Here is a 14,404-nt window from a genome sequence, read left to right as displayed (position 1 = left end):
ATTACTTAAAATCTTTGGGGCATCTGGGTGGCTCAGTTGGTTGAGCGTCTGACTTCAGCTCAGGTCATGATCTGGCAGTTTGTGAGTTCAAGCCCCCTGTCGAGCTCTGTGCTGACAGCTCAGAGCCAGGACCCTGCTTCGGATTCTGTGTTTCCCTCTTTCTCTGCTCCTCCTCGGCTTGCTCTCTGTCTCTCACTCTCTCTCAAAAATAAATAAACTTTAAAAAATAACAATAAAAATAAAATCTTCATTAAAAAAGGAAAACATTAAAGCCTTCCTAATACTTAAACACAATTTAGTCTTTTTTTAATTCAAATCGCACCACAGAAGCTTGCAGTGCCTCAAGAGTTATATTAAGTATCATATCTATAAATGTGTACAAGATGTCAATTAATAGAGTTATAATAGAATCCCAGATTTCAGGAAGTTTACTGCCTTTTGAGAACAAATTTACATTAATCTTTACGGTACCATATGCCATAAAAATGGGTTTAAAATGTCAGTACATATATGTATTAGTGAAAACTATGCTTGATCATGGATAGTAGAAGTTGAGGATTGACAAATTTTTTAAGTATCAGAATTACATGAATGTTCAGATGACAGTGATAACAGTAAAAAAAAAGAATGAAGGTAGAACTGTTTATATGCAGAACCTTTTTAATTTTTAGAATTGACATTTTAAAAATTTTGAGATGGTTGTTTATCAGCTTAAAAGGAAGGAAAGAGGGGTACCTGGCTGGCTCAGTTGGTTAAGCGTCCGACTTCAGCTCAGGTCATGATCTCACAGTTCGTTGGTTCAAGGTCCACATTGGGCTCTGTGCTGACAGCTCAGAGCCTGGAGCCTGCTTTGGATTCTGTGTCTCCCTCTCTTTCTGCCCCTCCGCTGCTCATGCTCTGTCTCTCTGTCTCTCTGTCTCTCAAAAACAAATAAACATTAAAAAAAATTTTTTTAATAAAAGGAAGGAAATAATTGGTCTCTTATCAGTATCTGATTTATATCCTGCATTATGGTATATTTTACATTCTTAATTGTAGCCTTAAAGTAATAACCCCAATGCAGGTTTTCAAAAGATGTTTGCTTCTTATAAGAACTTTACATTTACATAGATTATACTCCAAACCCCTATCCCTAAGTGTACCAATTGTTTTTTTCTCTAAGGGCCCTTCTGAACTTTATTGTAATATTATAATCTGTATTATAACACTCATGTAGGGAGCACTGGAAAAGTAGTGATGTTGGGGTCCCACTCTTGTCCAGGTAGTTGAGAACCTCTGGGAGTGGGGCCCAACACAATACCTTTACATTTTATTCATTTATTTATTTTTAATGGGGTTTGTTTGTTTTTTGTTTTTGTTTTTGTTTTTTTTTTTTTTGAGAGAAAAACAGAACAGAGGAGCTGAAGCAGGCTCTGTGCTGCCAGCAGCAAGCCCTTTTGGGGCTAGAACTCACAAACTGTGAGATCATGACCTCAGCCGAAGTCAGATGTTCAACCGAGTCACCCAGGTGCCCCAAAACCTTTTACATTTTATAATTCAGGGCAGTTTTATGGGGCCCCTGGATGGCTCAGTTTTGAGCCCCACATTGGGCTCTGTGCTGACAGCTTAGAGCCTGGAGCCTGCTTCAGATTCTGTGTCTCCCCCCGCCCCCCCCCCCCCCCCCCCCCCCAGCCTGCTGCCCCTGTCCTGCTCATGCTCTGTTTCTCAAAAATAAATAAACATTAAAAAAAATTTTTTTTTTAATTCAAGACAGTTCTAATACATAGTCAATTGAGACTTAATGATCTAATCTAAATCCTAATCTCCCTGAAAGCAGGAAATGTGTCATAACCATCTTTGTGGGTCCAGTGACTAGTATAGGCCTGGCCCAGAGTAGATACTTTCTTAAATGAATTTGTAAGTTTGTGTTCTGATTCTCTAAGTCTATAGTTTTAAGAGATAGCTCTGCTAAGTGATACTTTATTTTTGTTCTACTTTTCTATGAAGGGCCGAGATGGACGAAAAAATGTGGTTCCTTACGTTTTATCTGTTAGTGGAAATCTAGACCGAGGCATGCTGGCTTATCTCTACGATTCTTTCCAGCTAACAGAGAGCTCCTTTACAAGAAAGAAGAATCTTCATAGAAAGGTGCTTTTAATATTTCAGAGATAAACTTGGGAAACTAGAAGCATATGTTTTTTTCACTCATGTTATTAGTATACTTGGTTTCTAACACAAACTGTGAATAATAAATTTCTTTTAGTGCAAGTTATTTTACTGGTTTTCAGATTTTTAGAATCTGGCCACAGGAATAATAAGCAGGTTCTCACAGAATAGAACAAGGCATTCCTATTGGGTAATCCCAGAGGCATTTCTGTTTGATCCTGGCAGACAGGGAGACAGAAATCTCTGATTCTTAGCTCCTGAGCCTTTCCCTCAGGTGGCTTCCATTTGTATCAGAGTGTTAAGTAGGATTATGTCACACTAGTAAGACTTGTGGTATTGACCTTACTGCTTCTAGTCCCCAAGTGGCTATTGAGTAGATCATAAGAGCTAGCTATGGGCCTGGATAAAGGACATTTTTAAGGGCTCAAAATCAAGAGAGAGGAGGAAAGAAAGTAAATGACTAATGGAGCAAGATTTTGGAAGAAACATGAGGAGTCAAGGCAGGATCAAGAACACAAGTGGGAGGGATTGGTCTTGAAAAGGAATTATTTGAAAAAGCAGGGAGGAGAGAAATGATTGTATAGATAGAAGTAGGCTACCAGGGCTGGTTAGCCTTTGAAGGAAGTTTTCCTCATACCCTCTATTTCCTTAGGGAATTAGAAGGCAGGATTATTAACTTAAACTGGGGAGGAGTACGGTTTAATTGGCAAGAATTTAGAGTATTCATATCCCCCTTGAATGCAACAGGGAGCTGCCCCAAATCAATTTCAACATGTTGGGTACTCAGCTGGGACTGGAAACTGAATTTGTCCTGCCACGCTGCAGAGCTAAGTGATTTATTATGCAGTGTTCATTTAGCCTGATAGGCCCCTAAAGTTGGATTATAGAATTAATTGTTCGGGGGCTGGGATTTATAGGATGTATAGCAAACAAGGGGGATCCGTTCCTTCTCTCATATCCCACATCCAAACCGTCAGCAAAAACCATCGGACTCTGTCTTCAAAATATACCCTGTGTCTGACCATTTCTTACCACCAACTGCTTCCGCTCTGATCTAAGCCACCACCATCCCCTCCCTCTGGCACTGAATGACCCTTTTCAAAGGTACGTGTTCCTTTGCCCGGCTGCTCAGAATATTCCGCTAAACTCCTCCGCTCACTCAGATGAAAAGGCAAAGCCTCCCAAGTGTTTCACAAAACCCTTCCCTTTTGACCTCGCACGCCTGCTCCAGCAGCACAGACCTCCTTGCTGTTCCTGGGACATGCAGGTCACGCTTCCATTTGGCTGGGATGCGCCTTCTCCAGGACCCACTTGCACCTCTCAAGTCTGCCCCAGTGTCACCTCAGAGAGAAGAGCTTCTCTTACTACCTTATTTAAAATTGCAGCGGTGCCTGGGTGGCTCAGTCAGTTAAGCACCCGACCTTCGATTCTGGCTCAGGTCGTGATCTCCCACGTCACAGTTCGTGAGTTTGAGCCCCATGTTGGGCTCTCTGCTCATGACGTGGAGCCGGCTTGGGATTCTGTCCCCCTCTCTCTCTGCCCCTTCTCCGCTCATGTGCGTGCACCCTCGCAAAAAAAAAAAAATAAAGTTAAACTAAAAAAAATTGCAAACAGCCTCTCCAAACCACCACTCACCAGCACTTCCTGTCTCCTCCCATACCACCTTCAAATATATGATTTACTTGTTTATTACCTGTCTATCCCCTCCATGAGGGGCAGGGAGTTTTGTCCCCAGTACGTAGAACTGTTTCTGGCACTAAGTAGCTGTTCAATATTTGTTGAGTGGATGGATGAATAAGAAAAGTGGTAAGTTTTGGCAAAAGAAGAGTCCAAACAATAAGCCACATGGCTCTGGCTGGGTAGGGAAGGCAGTGATGCCAGGAAGGGGCATTTTGATTGAGGGAAAATAGAGTTGTCAGAAAATGGGAGAGTAGCAAGTGACCTTATTTCTGCAGAACGTTTAAGTGGGGAAGTCAATGAGCACCTGGATATAGCCAGCTAAGTACGTCATTACATGATTTTTTTCTGACCTCAGCTAGCTTCCGTTTTCATACAAGATTTTACTGTTTAAGAAGCTCTATGTTTGTTAGTGCTTGTGTTATGTTTAAACAAGGTGTGCTGTCCTTTCCCCCCCCCCCCCCTTTAAATTGCTTTTAGGTACTTAAACTTCACCCTTGTTTAGCCCCTGTTAAGGTTGCTTTGGATGTGGGAAGAGGCCCAACAGTGGAATTAAGACAGGTGGGTTAAATGAGTTTTAATGTCATGATTTTAATTATTACCATTATTTCAAACAAATGGGTAGCTTGCCATTTAAAATTTTTGATTTGTTTGATTTTTTAAATTAATATTTTTTTATTTGAGAGAGAGAGAGGAAGTGGGGTAGAGGGGCAGTGGGAGACAGAGAATTCCAAGCCCTGGGGATAGATACCATGACCCTGGGATCGTGACCTAAACTGAAATCCAGAATTGGACACTCAGCTGACTGAGCCACCCAGGCATCCCTCATCGGCTTCTTAAAAAATTTAATTAAATGGCTATGGATAAATTCTATGGTTAATTATGGATAATTGGAACTATAGTATATAAAAGAAGCTGCATACAGTTCAGTGGATTTTACTGTTAAGTCATGCTTAGTGATAGTTGCATTTTTTAAATGAGTGTGCATAGTTTTGGTAATCCAAATATTTGTACAGATGTCTAGTGAGTTATTTCTTGCCTACTTACAATTTTAACGTAACACTTTTGATACCTGTTGATATAAACACAAGTTCTAGATCTGTAATCTTGTTTTGGTTTCTCTAATCTATCTAGCCTAATGAAATACTCTTGAGAAAAGCCAGGAGGGTGGTTTTAGTTTCTTTTGAGACCCCCCTTTACAGTGATGCCGGGTCCTGGGTGACTCAGACCCATCTAGCAACTGAGTGAGGACCCTAGCAAGATTCACCCAGCTTTTTTCTTCAGGGTCCTGTGGAGAGGTCTTGGGGGGAGGGGCAGGTAGTGCACACAGAGGAAGGGAAGGTAATGGTTTAACTTCCACTTTTCCCCCTGGGGTCATGGCGGACTCCCCAGCACCCTTGTAGGTAGAAGTTCCTTGGGGTTTTTTGCTTGAAGGACAAAAAAGAACTCTGCTCCTTAAATATTTGTCATTGTAATTGCAGGCCTTGTTTTGTTTTGGTTTTCTTTACGTGTAAGAATATAATAGTATTGTGTCCCGTGGGTGTTTTTAATTTACCAAAAGGGAGCATGTTGTATATCTTACTCTGTTTCTAACTTTTTTCCCTCAGCAGTATGACAGAAGTTTCTGGGCTATGCAAGGGTTTTTTGCCGGTTATATACATGAAGATGGGATTACTGGATAAAATGGATATGAATCCTTAATTTCACTATGTCAGTGAGATTGTCTCCATATCGGCTGCATGGTGTATTTGTATTCTCACTCATGGTGTGGGGATTGTCATTATCCCATGTCTTCAGCACCTAATCATGCTTAGAGCCATTTCTCTTCTACCTTCCAAAAGAGCAAAAATTTTTTAAGTTTATATATAGCGGGGGGTGGGGGGCAGAGAGAGAGGGAGAGAGAGAATCCCAAGCAGGCTCTGCACTGTCAGCACAGAGCCTGATGTGGGGACTGATGCCACGAACCACGAGATCATGACCTGAGCCGAAATCAAGAGTCGAACATCCAACCTAATGAGCCAGCCAGGTGCCCCAAAAGAGCAAATTGTTTGCTGTCAACCACTAACCTGTTAAAATCCACAATTATGTTTACCTTTCTCTGTTAACTTCTTACTTCGATTTATTAATATTTATATTCTCACCTATCCCCAAAATATCAAGTACCTTAACACCCACCTACTTAGTTACGGTCTTTCCCTCGGAACTTGTTAGAAATGCAGATTCTTGGTCTTCGCGGCAGAGCTGCTGAATCAGAAACTCTGGTGATGCAACATGTGTTTGACAAACCCTCCAGGGGATTCTAATGCTAGCTGAAGTTTGAGAAACAGTACTGTCGCTCAGGCACTCCCTCCACATTCCCCAGTCCGCGATGGTCAACCTCCCCACCAGGGACATTTGTTGTTGTCTAGAGAGAGTTTTGGTTGTCACTTGTGGGGAGAGGAGTGCTAGAGGTATCTCGTGGAGGCCAGGGATGCTGCTAAGTATCCTGCGTCAGCATTCAGAGGGGGAGAAACCCTTCTCCAGATTGTTAAGGATGTTTAAAGTTTTTGCTCTGTTTTGCTTCACCATTGCTTGTTAAGAAAACTGTTTATTATGTAAATTATGTAATATTACCCCTTACTACTTCTGTATTTCCAGTCAGGCTTTTGTGTACAGCGTCCCACCAAAATCAGTCATTCTGTCCTGGAAACGTTTTCTTTAGTTGGCTTCAGGAACACTGTTGTCCCCGTTTTCATCATGTTCGTCTGACTACTTCTCCCTTGTTTCCTCTCTGCCTGACATGGTTGTACAACCCTGGGGCTCAGTGCCCTGCTCTCAGATGAGTTCACAGCACAGCGCTTTGGACTGTTTTTTCTCCAACAGAATCTGCTTTGGTTTGGTTTTGTTAGTGTTTTGAATGATAACGATGATGACAAAAATTCTTGTATTTGGTATAAAATTTTCTCTCTGAGAATATTTGCATTTAGTATTCAGCTTTGCAGTGCTTAATTTCTTCATTTCCAGAGGAAGTATGCAGCTTATAAGTATATAGTATGTGAATTGTGAACACTATTATCACATAACTAAAAGAATTTATGCCCATTTTAAACACTGGAAAAGGTGATTAGTGGTTTCATGAAAACAGGGTAATCATCCTAGTTACTTTTACTTCCTTCATATTTGAATTTTATGTATTTTTTCTCAGGTTTGTCAAGGACTATTTAGTGAATTACTAGAAAATGGTATTTCTGTGTGGCCTGGTTATTTGGAAACTGTGCACTCCTCACTGGAACAACTTTATTCAAAGTAAGAATTGTCTTTTTTTTTTTTTCCCCAACATTTATTTATTTTTGAGAGAGTGAGAGAAAGAGAGAGAGAAACAGAGCGTGAGCAGGGGAGGGGCAGAGAGAGAGGGAAACACAGAATCTGAAGCAGGCTTCAGGCTCTGAGCTGTCAGCACAGAGGCCAACATGGGGCTCAGACTCATAAACTGCTAGATCATGACCAGAGCCAAAGTTGCACGCTTAACCAACTGAGCCACCCATGCACCCCAAGAATTGTTTGTGTTCAGAGTTTTTGATCCTGTGATGTTTCTTTATGAGTAACAGAAATCTCTTCTAAATATCCTTCTAAATATCTATCTATTTATATCTACATAAAATTATTCCTAACTCTCCCATTTACAGAACCATGTGCCCCTAGTTAATTGCTATAGCAGGAACAGTATTCATCAGGTATATCTGAGCACATACTATGTGCAGCTTTAAGACTTAATGTCATGGACTGTGTGTACCCGAGTTTATCATTTTATCAAGGATGCATTTATGTGTATTAGACACATTTATTGAATTAGGACTGAGGGAACATGAGTGGAGTGCCTTTTCCTTGCTTGTGTTGTGGTTCATTCTGAGGCTGAGTGGAAGATAATTCCATCCCAGACAAAGGACAGAGGACTAGTTTCAGTGATCAGCACCTCTGTTCACCCAGTTGATCCAGACACATTCCTGGATTTATCATCCTTAACTCTTTCCTCTTCCTTACTTTTCACCTCCAGTTCATCACTACATGCCAGCCTGCTTCCTGAATAGTATCTTGGACCCATCTCTCGATCCTTAGTTCACTGCCCAAGTTAAAGTCAACAGTGTCTTCTGGCTGGTTCTTGCAGTAATCTCCTGATCTTTTTTTTTTTTTTTTTTTTTTTAATTTTTTTATGTTTATTTTTTGAGAGAGAGAGCATGAGTTGGGGAGGGGCAGAGAGAGAGGGAGACACAGAATCCAAAGCAGGCTCTAGGCTCTGAGCTATTGGCACAGAGCCTGACACAGGGCTTGAACTCACAAACCACAAGATCATGACCTGAGCTCAAGTCGGACCCTTAACTCAGGCGCCCCTCCTGATTGATCTTCTGTCTCTAGTCTTACCCCCTGCTATTTCATTAACTTCTCTTTTTCAAATAATCCATTCTTCCCTCCTTTGGGTTTATTTTGTTATCTTAATAACTTTTTGTGTTGACTGTCTTTTGGCTGAAAAGTTGGGAAGCTTTATGTTTTTCTCTTCAGTTCTCTAGCAACTTGTTAAAATACGCCTTTCAGATGATGTCAGAGGAAAAACAGGTTTCTATAGATAAAGCAAGTAATGGTTTCACTGTATGTAAAACTGAAAGGTGCAGCTTGAACCTGCCAGTCCTGTGAGTTCTAAAATCTTATCCTTTGTGTCATTAGAGGATAATTGAATATTATCAAGTTACAGTTGTTTTTGAATGGTAAAGCCCAAGAGCTTTTTAATGGAACATTTATTAAGCACACTTATTATATTTTGGGCACTTTGATAACAGCAATAAACAAGACAGAAAAGATTCCTGTTCTTATGAAGCCTATATTGGAGTGGGACAAAGTAGACAGTAAACAAGTAAATAGATAAATAGGATAATTGCTGATGGAATTCTAGAAAGAAAACAATGAGGTAGTGTAACTGGGTAAGCAGAAAGAAGGCCAGTGCGAATATATTCAGTTATTGCTGAACTAGAAACTATAAGTTAGCATACTAAGTTCTGTATTAAGCAAGCATGGTTTGGGTATAATGTATTGTACTCAAGATCTTTGTTACAGTAGTACCATAAGAGAATTTAGTCTAAAGTAATTTTTCTTGAATTGTATCCAAGTACCAGAAGGCTACAGTTATTCTGAGGTTCCTCCATAATTTCGCCCCAGATGATGTGTTGAGGTACCAGTGTTTATTTCTCAAATTTTAGTTTTTTATGACTTTCCATCTATTACAATAATTCAGAGAAACTTTATGAAAAGTTTACTTTGAATACAATTTGGAAACTTTGAAAAAGTTTTTTGGTCTACCTTTCAAGCCCTGCCTTTGAGTTTTGTGACTCTGGAAAGTGACTGGGTTCTAAAGTAATTAAAGCTGGTAGTATGGCGAATTTACAATTTAATTTGTGCTCATGTGTTTTGTTTGACTACTTTTTCCCTCAGATATGATGAAATGAGTATTCTCTTCACAGTTTTGATTACTGAAGCTACTTTGGAGAATGGGTTAATACATCTGAGAAGTAGAGACACCACGATGAAGGAAATGATGCATATATCCAAAGTAAAAGACTTTTTAATCAAGTATATATCATCAGCTAAGAATGTATAGATTTTAATATTTATATAATAAATATTCTTCCTTCCTAATTTGATTGTCTTCTATTAACTTAGATTTGTTTTTAGCACCTTTACACTTATGAAGTAGACATTTTCAGTGCTTTTTGAAAATTCAGGTTTTATTCCTTATATATCTTGATGTATTCCATTCTATCAGAAATATGTTCAGCTACAAGAAACAAAAATCCCACTATATTGGGTGCCCCTAGTTGGCTCAGCTGGAAGAGCATGTGACTCTCGAATCTCAGGATTGTGAGTTCAAGACCCTACAATGGGTGTAGAGATTCCTTGAAAATCAAATCTTAAAAAAAACCCAACATATTGGATTAAGCAAATTGTAGTTTGTTTTTCTCGTAACAAGAAGTCCAAGGGGTGGACTGTCCAGAGCTGGTATAATTATTTCAATTATACTTGGGGACCCAGGCTCTTGATATCTTTCTATTCTACCATCTTTAGTATTTTGGTTTTTATTTTTGTACTTGCTGCTACATGCTCATAAGGTGACTCCCGTCTAGGCTTCTTGTCCACATTCCAGTTAGGAAGAAAGTCAAGGAAACAAGAGCTAACCAGCCAAAACTGTTTCCTTTTTTTTTCAAAAATTTTTTTTAATGTTTATTTATTTTTGAGACAGAGACAGAGCATGAATGGGGGAGGGTCAGAGAGAGGGAGACACAGAATCAGAAGCAGGCTCCAGGCTCCAAGCTGTCAGCACAGAGCCCGATGCAGGGCTCGAACTCACAGACCGTGAGATTGTGACCTGAGCCAAGGTCGGACGCTCAACCGACAGCCACCCAGGTGCCCCAACTCTTTCCTTTTTACTTGGGAAAGTAAAAGCTTTTCCAGGCATCCCAATTAGAAGACTTATTTACATTTCATTGGTCAGAACTGGGTCACCTGGTCACTCGTAGGCCAGTCACTGTCTGAGGGGATGAGAATATCATGATTAATTTGGATCAAACACAGTTTATTCTTTGGGGCTTTAGTAGTGTCTTCTCTCTGAAATGGGTTCTACTATCAGGAAAGAAGGAGTCTTTCTAGAATCTGCCACATGTATATTGTCAAATACTGAAGATTAACGTAAAACTAAACTTTCAAAAATTAGCACATTTATTTTTAAAACGCAAAATAAAATGTTAGATGGCATAATCTAGTGTTACAGTGTATTTTGTGTCTGCTTCTCATAGATAAAAGAAATCTTTAGACTTTTGTGTGCTGATTATGTTTGTGTTAATTATGCTGTCATTACTCGCTTGGCAAAAATTCCAAATATATGGACAATAGTGTAATTGACTCCAAATACTATAGCCCAGCACCAGCAACCATCAGCCTGTGAACATCTTGCTTCCTCCCCCTAACACCACCTTTCCATTCCAGTTTGAAGCAGATTATGGGTATCATTTCGTCTGTAAGGATTTCAGTTAAGTATCTTGTTAACCGTTATCCCACCTAAAAACATTAATACTAGATGATATGAAGGAATTATTGACAATTTCCTTGGGAGTCTGATGATGGTATTATGGCTTTTTTTTTTTTTTTTAACATCCTTATCTGAAAGAGACACATACTTAAATATTTTTGAGTGAAATTATACAATATCTGAAACATGCCTTAAAATTCTCCAGTTTAAAAAAAAGTGGTGGAATATAGATAAAAAAAATATCTCTGAGTTGTTGGAGGTGGGTGATGGGTACATGGAGGTTCATTGTAATGCTTTTCTATTTTTGCATATGTTTGAGAATTTTCATAATAAAAAGTTTTTAAAAACAAATTCTTTTTTTTTTTTTTTTTTTTTTTTTTTTTTTTTTAATGTTTATTTATCCTTGAGAGAGAGCAGGAGAGGAGCAGAGAGAGAGGGAGACAGAGAAGCCAAAGCAGGCTCTGGGCTATCAGTGCAGAATACGATGCAGGGCTTGAACTCAGGAACTGTGAGACCATGACCTGAGCCCAAGTTGGATACTTAACTGCCTGAGCCACCCAGGCACCCCAAAACCAATTCTTTAATGTCAAATATCCACTTGATTTTCAATTGTCTCATAATTTCATAAAATTGAAGTTGATTGTTAGGTCTTTTAGTCTCTCTTATCCCATAAATTTGAGCTCTCTCTCTGTTTTTCCTTTTTTAAGAAATTGGGCTGCTTATTTTACAGGCTTTGTCACTGTTTGGACCGTGCTTATTGCATCCCCATGAGGGTTTAACCTGTTCTTCTCTATATATAATTCCTGTAGAGTGGAAGTTGAATCCGGAGGCTTGATCAGTTTCAAGTTTAATTTGGGGGCGGGGGCGGGGAGACAAGATTTTTCCTAGGTTGTGTTCTCCCATCAGGAGGCAGTTAGGTCTGGTGGTTTCTCTTTTGGGGATGCTAGCAATCAATCGTTGATCAATGCTTAGGTCAGTCAGTTCATTAGAGGTGGCAAAATGGTGATATTCTGATTTTCTTACATCTTCATTCATTAGTTAGAATACTTCTGTAAGGAAAAGCATCTCTTACTTGCTTAGAGGTATGAGAGAGGTAGGATAAATGCTGATTCGTCCCCTTTAAAGTTGTTCCTTTTGATGTTCAAATTGTCCTATCTTTAGCCAGTGGGAGCTTCTTCAAGTTGGCCTGGAGTCCTTTTGACATAACTTTAGTAGTGTTTGATAGCTTCCTTGGTATCTAATGTCTGATCTAGAAATTGTATATTTCAGAGTTTCTCCAAGAAACCCTGGTTCCTTTTAATGGAAAACAGTATTTGGATGCTGTACTCTGGGTACTAGGGGTACTGATAGTTAGAAAGTGGACTTTGTGTCTAGGCCTTTTCAGTGTTCACAACTAGCGTGTGTGTGTGTGTTTGCGTGTTTGTGTATGTATATGTTTTAATCAGCTTTATTGAGATATAATTTATCTTCAATAAATTTACCTATTTTAAATGTACAAATTATGCGTTTTAGGTAAATGGGTAACTACTACCAGAGTGACAATATAGAACATTTCCATCACACCAAAAAAGTCCCCTCTTGCCCTTTAGGACTGCAGGGGTTTTACTTAATCTCTTTTATCAGACATTTGTATTCCCATTCCAAAATCCCAGTTCTCAGGACTATTAAGGGTGATGATAAAATTAGAAAGCCACATCTCACAACTGCTCATTTGTTTTATTTTACCTTAATTACATCAGTCTCAGAATTGCAATACCAATATGACCCCTGTACGTCTACTTAAAAGTTTAAATTTCATTTTTTGCAATTTGGGGTTCAATACTTAGTTTTAATATAACTAAGAATTTTTTAAGTTTTAAAACATTTTTCTAAAGCTCTCCGTTGTACTGCCAGGTCCCTTTATTTAGGTACCTTTTCCTTTTAGGGGCCTCAGCCTTCACAGGAGATTGTATTCCTGGTTTGACTGCTAAGGCATCTGCACTGATGGGCAACATAGAATGTTTACACTGCAGGTGAGGTAAGTAATATTTATGGAGGTTTTTCCAGATCACAGATGTCCAGCTGGAGTTCTACATCAGAATCCCCTGTGGAGCTTTTAAAAACCTGAATATATTTGAGCCCTATTCTTTCTGATAACAATCTCTGACCGTTGGGCCCACACAAGTATATTTTTAAAACCTACAGGTGATTTCTGATGCTCACTGCAGCAGCAGTTCCCATTAAATCTGTCCGAGAGCTGCACACTTGCATGGCATTGTTTTGATGTATTTTCCCTCCAATCCAATTATTTTTAATACATTTGTTTTTACCAAATACCCTTCTCACGTATTACACCACACCAATATCTATTGAAAGATGTTACTAAGAAATAGTCCTGTGAACTCATTGTTGATTTAGCCATAAGAGTGTTTTTGGAGGCATTTGTTTGCTGTTATACCACATCATCCTGTAAGGAAGCATGGGAGAAATTTCTCTCAGATAATTGTGCTCCTCCTGAAGACCGGCCTGTTATTGTATGTGTTCTCTATTTATTCATCTTGTTCATTCAAAAAGGCTTTCTGAGCACCTGAGTCCCAGGGACTGTAAGTGTTAAGGACGTGGTGGTGAACAACACAGACAAGTCCCTTCCAGGGGTGGGCAGGTGGGGACAGATGCTAAGCAGGAGGCACATGGACAATTTCAGGTAATTTCAGATAGTGATAGTGTTGTAGGTAATAGAACAGGATGATGTGCCAAATCGTGGCTGGGTAGTGTGTTTTGCATAGGTTGTCAGGGAAGCTCTGAGAACCTGACCTTCAAATTGAGGCTGAATGATACAAAGGGGTCAGGTGTGTGAAGATCTGGGGCGGTGGGACTAGCAAGAGCCAAGGCCCTTACGAGGGAAAAGGTGTGGAATGATCAAGGAGCAGAAAACAGGCCAGGGGAGCCGGAATAGATGAGCATAGGGGAGATGGGTAGAAGAGGTCAGAGAGGTGGCCAAGACCCACATCCCTTAGGGGCACTTGGGTGGCTTAGTCAGTTGAGCGTCCAACTCTTGATTTTGGCTCAGGTCATGATCTCATGGTTGGTGACTTTAAGCCCCCCATCAAGTAGCCTTATAATGTTTGCAAACCTTATGCACACCTCTCTTTCTGCCCCCCTGCCTTCTGTCATTTATGTTTACTCTATGAATGTTCTTGAATCTTACACCCTATCTCTGTGTTCAGGTTTCTTCTTCAAGTATACGGCGTACTTCTTTCACTGAGAACGTGATTGGAAAACCTCCTTCTCAGTCTTTGTCTTAAAATGCCTTCACTGTACCCTCAGTCTTGATTGATATTTTGGCTAATGTGGTAGATTCTTTGGCTCTCTTAAGTGTCATCATGACCCTCCTATTTGGTGGCATCAGAAACCTAAAAAATTACAATGCCCTTACTGCCAGGGTGTGTGTGGTTGTGAATGTCTTCCACTTACACACGCGTGCGTGGGATCTGGGAAGTAGAAGGGAAGGTGGTGGTTGTCGCTGAGAAGCAAATGTCTGCGGTGGCAGAA

At 39.9% G+C, this 14,404-nt stretch overlaps 1 protein-coding gene across 7 annotated transcripts in view; it reads left to right on the top strand.

The window, feature by feature from the left end:
• POLG2 (DNA polymerase gamma 2, accessory subunit) overlaps positions 1-14,404 on the top strand; it is a 41,116-nt gene that overhangs the window by 12,071 nt on the left and 14,641 nt on the right. The window contains exons 5-10 of one of the 7 annotated variants that reach the window (XR_006196637.1): positions 1,987-2,127; positions 4,303-4,383; positions 7,007-7,107; positions 9,283-9,400; positions 12,798-12,890; positions 14,080-14,214. Coding sequence is in view for 5 of the 7 variants with exons in the window: in XM_042916665.1 (XP_042772599.1) it covers positions 1,987-2,127; positions 4,303-4,383; positions 7,007-7,107; positions 9,283-9,448 (489 nt within the window). In the remaining 2 variants the exon portion in view is untranslated. Of the gene's footprint in view, positions 1-1,986; positions 2,128-4,302; positions 4,384-7,006; positions 7,108-9,282; positions 9,492-12,797; positions 14,215-14,404 lie in introns of those variants that run through there. The other 6 variants (XR_006196636.1, XM_042916666.1, XM_042916669.1 and 3 more) reach the window with 6 other exon arrangements.

Source organism: Panthera leo, chromosome E1 (assembly GCF_018350215.1).
Source record: "Panthera leo isolate Ple1 chromosome E1, P.leo_Ple1_pat1.1, whole genome shotgun sequence".
Lineage (NCBI taxonomy): Eukaryota > Metazoa > Chordata > Mammalia > Carnivora > Felidae > Panthera > Panthera leo.
This window is presented reverse-complemented; position numbering and strand designations above follow the sequence as displayed.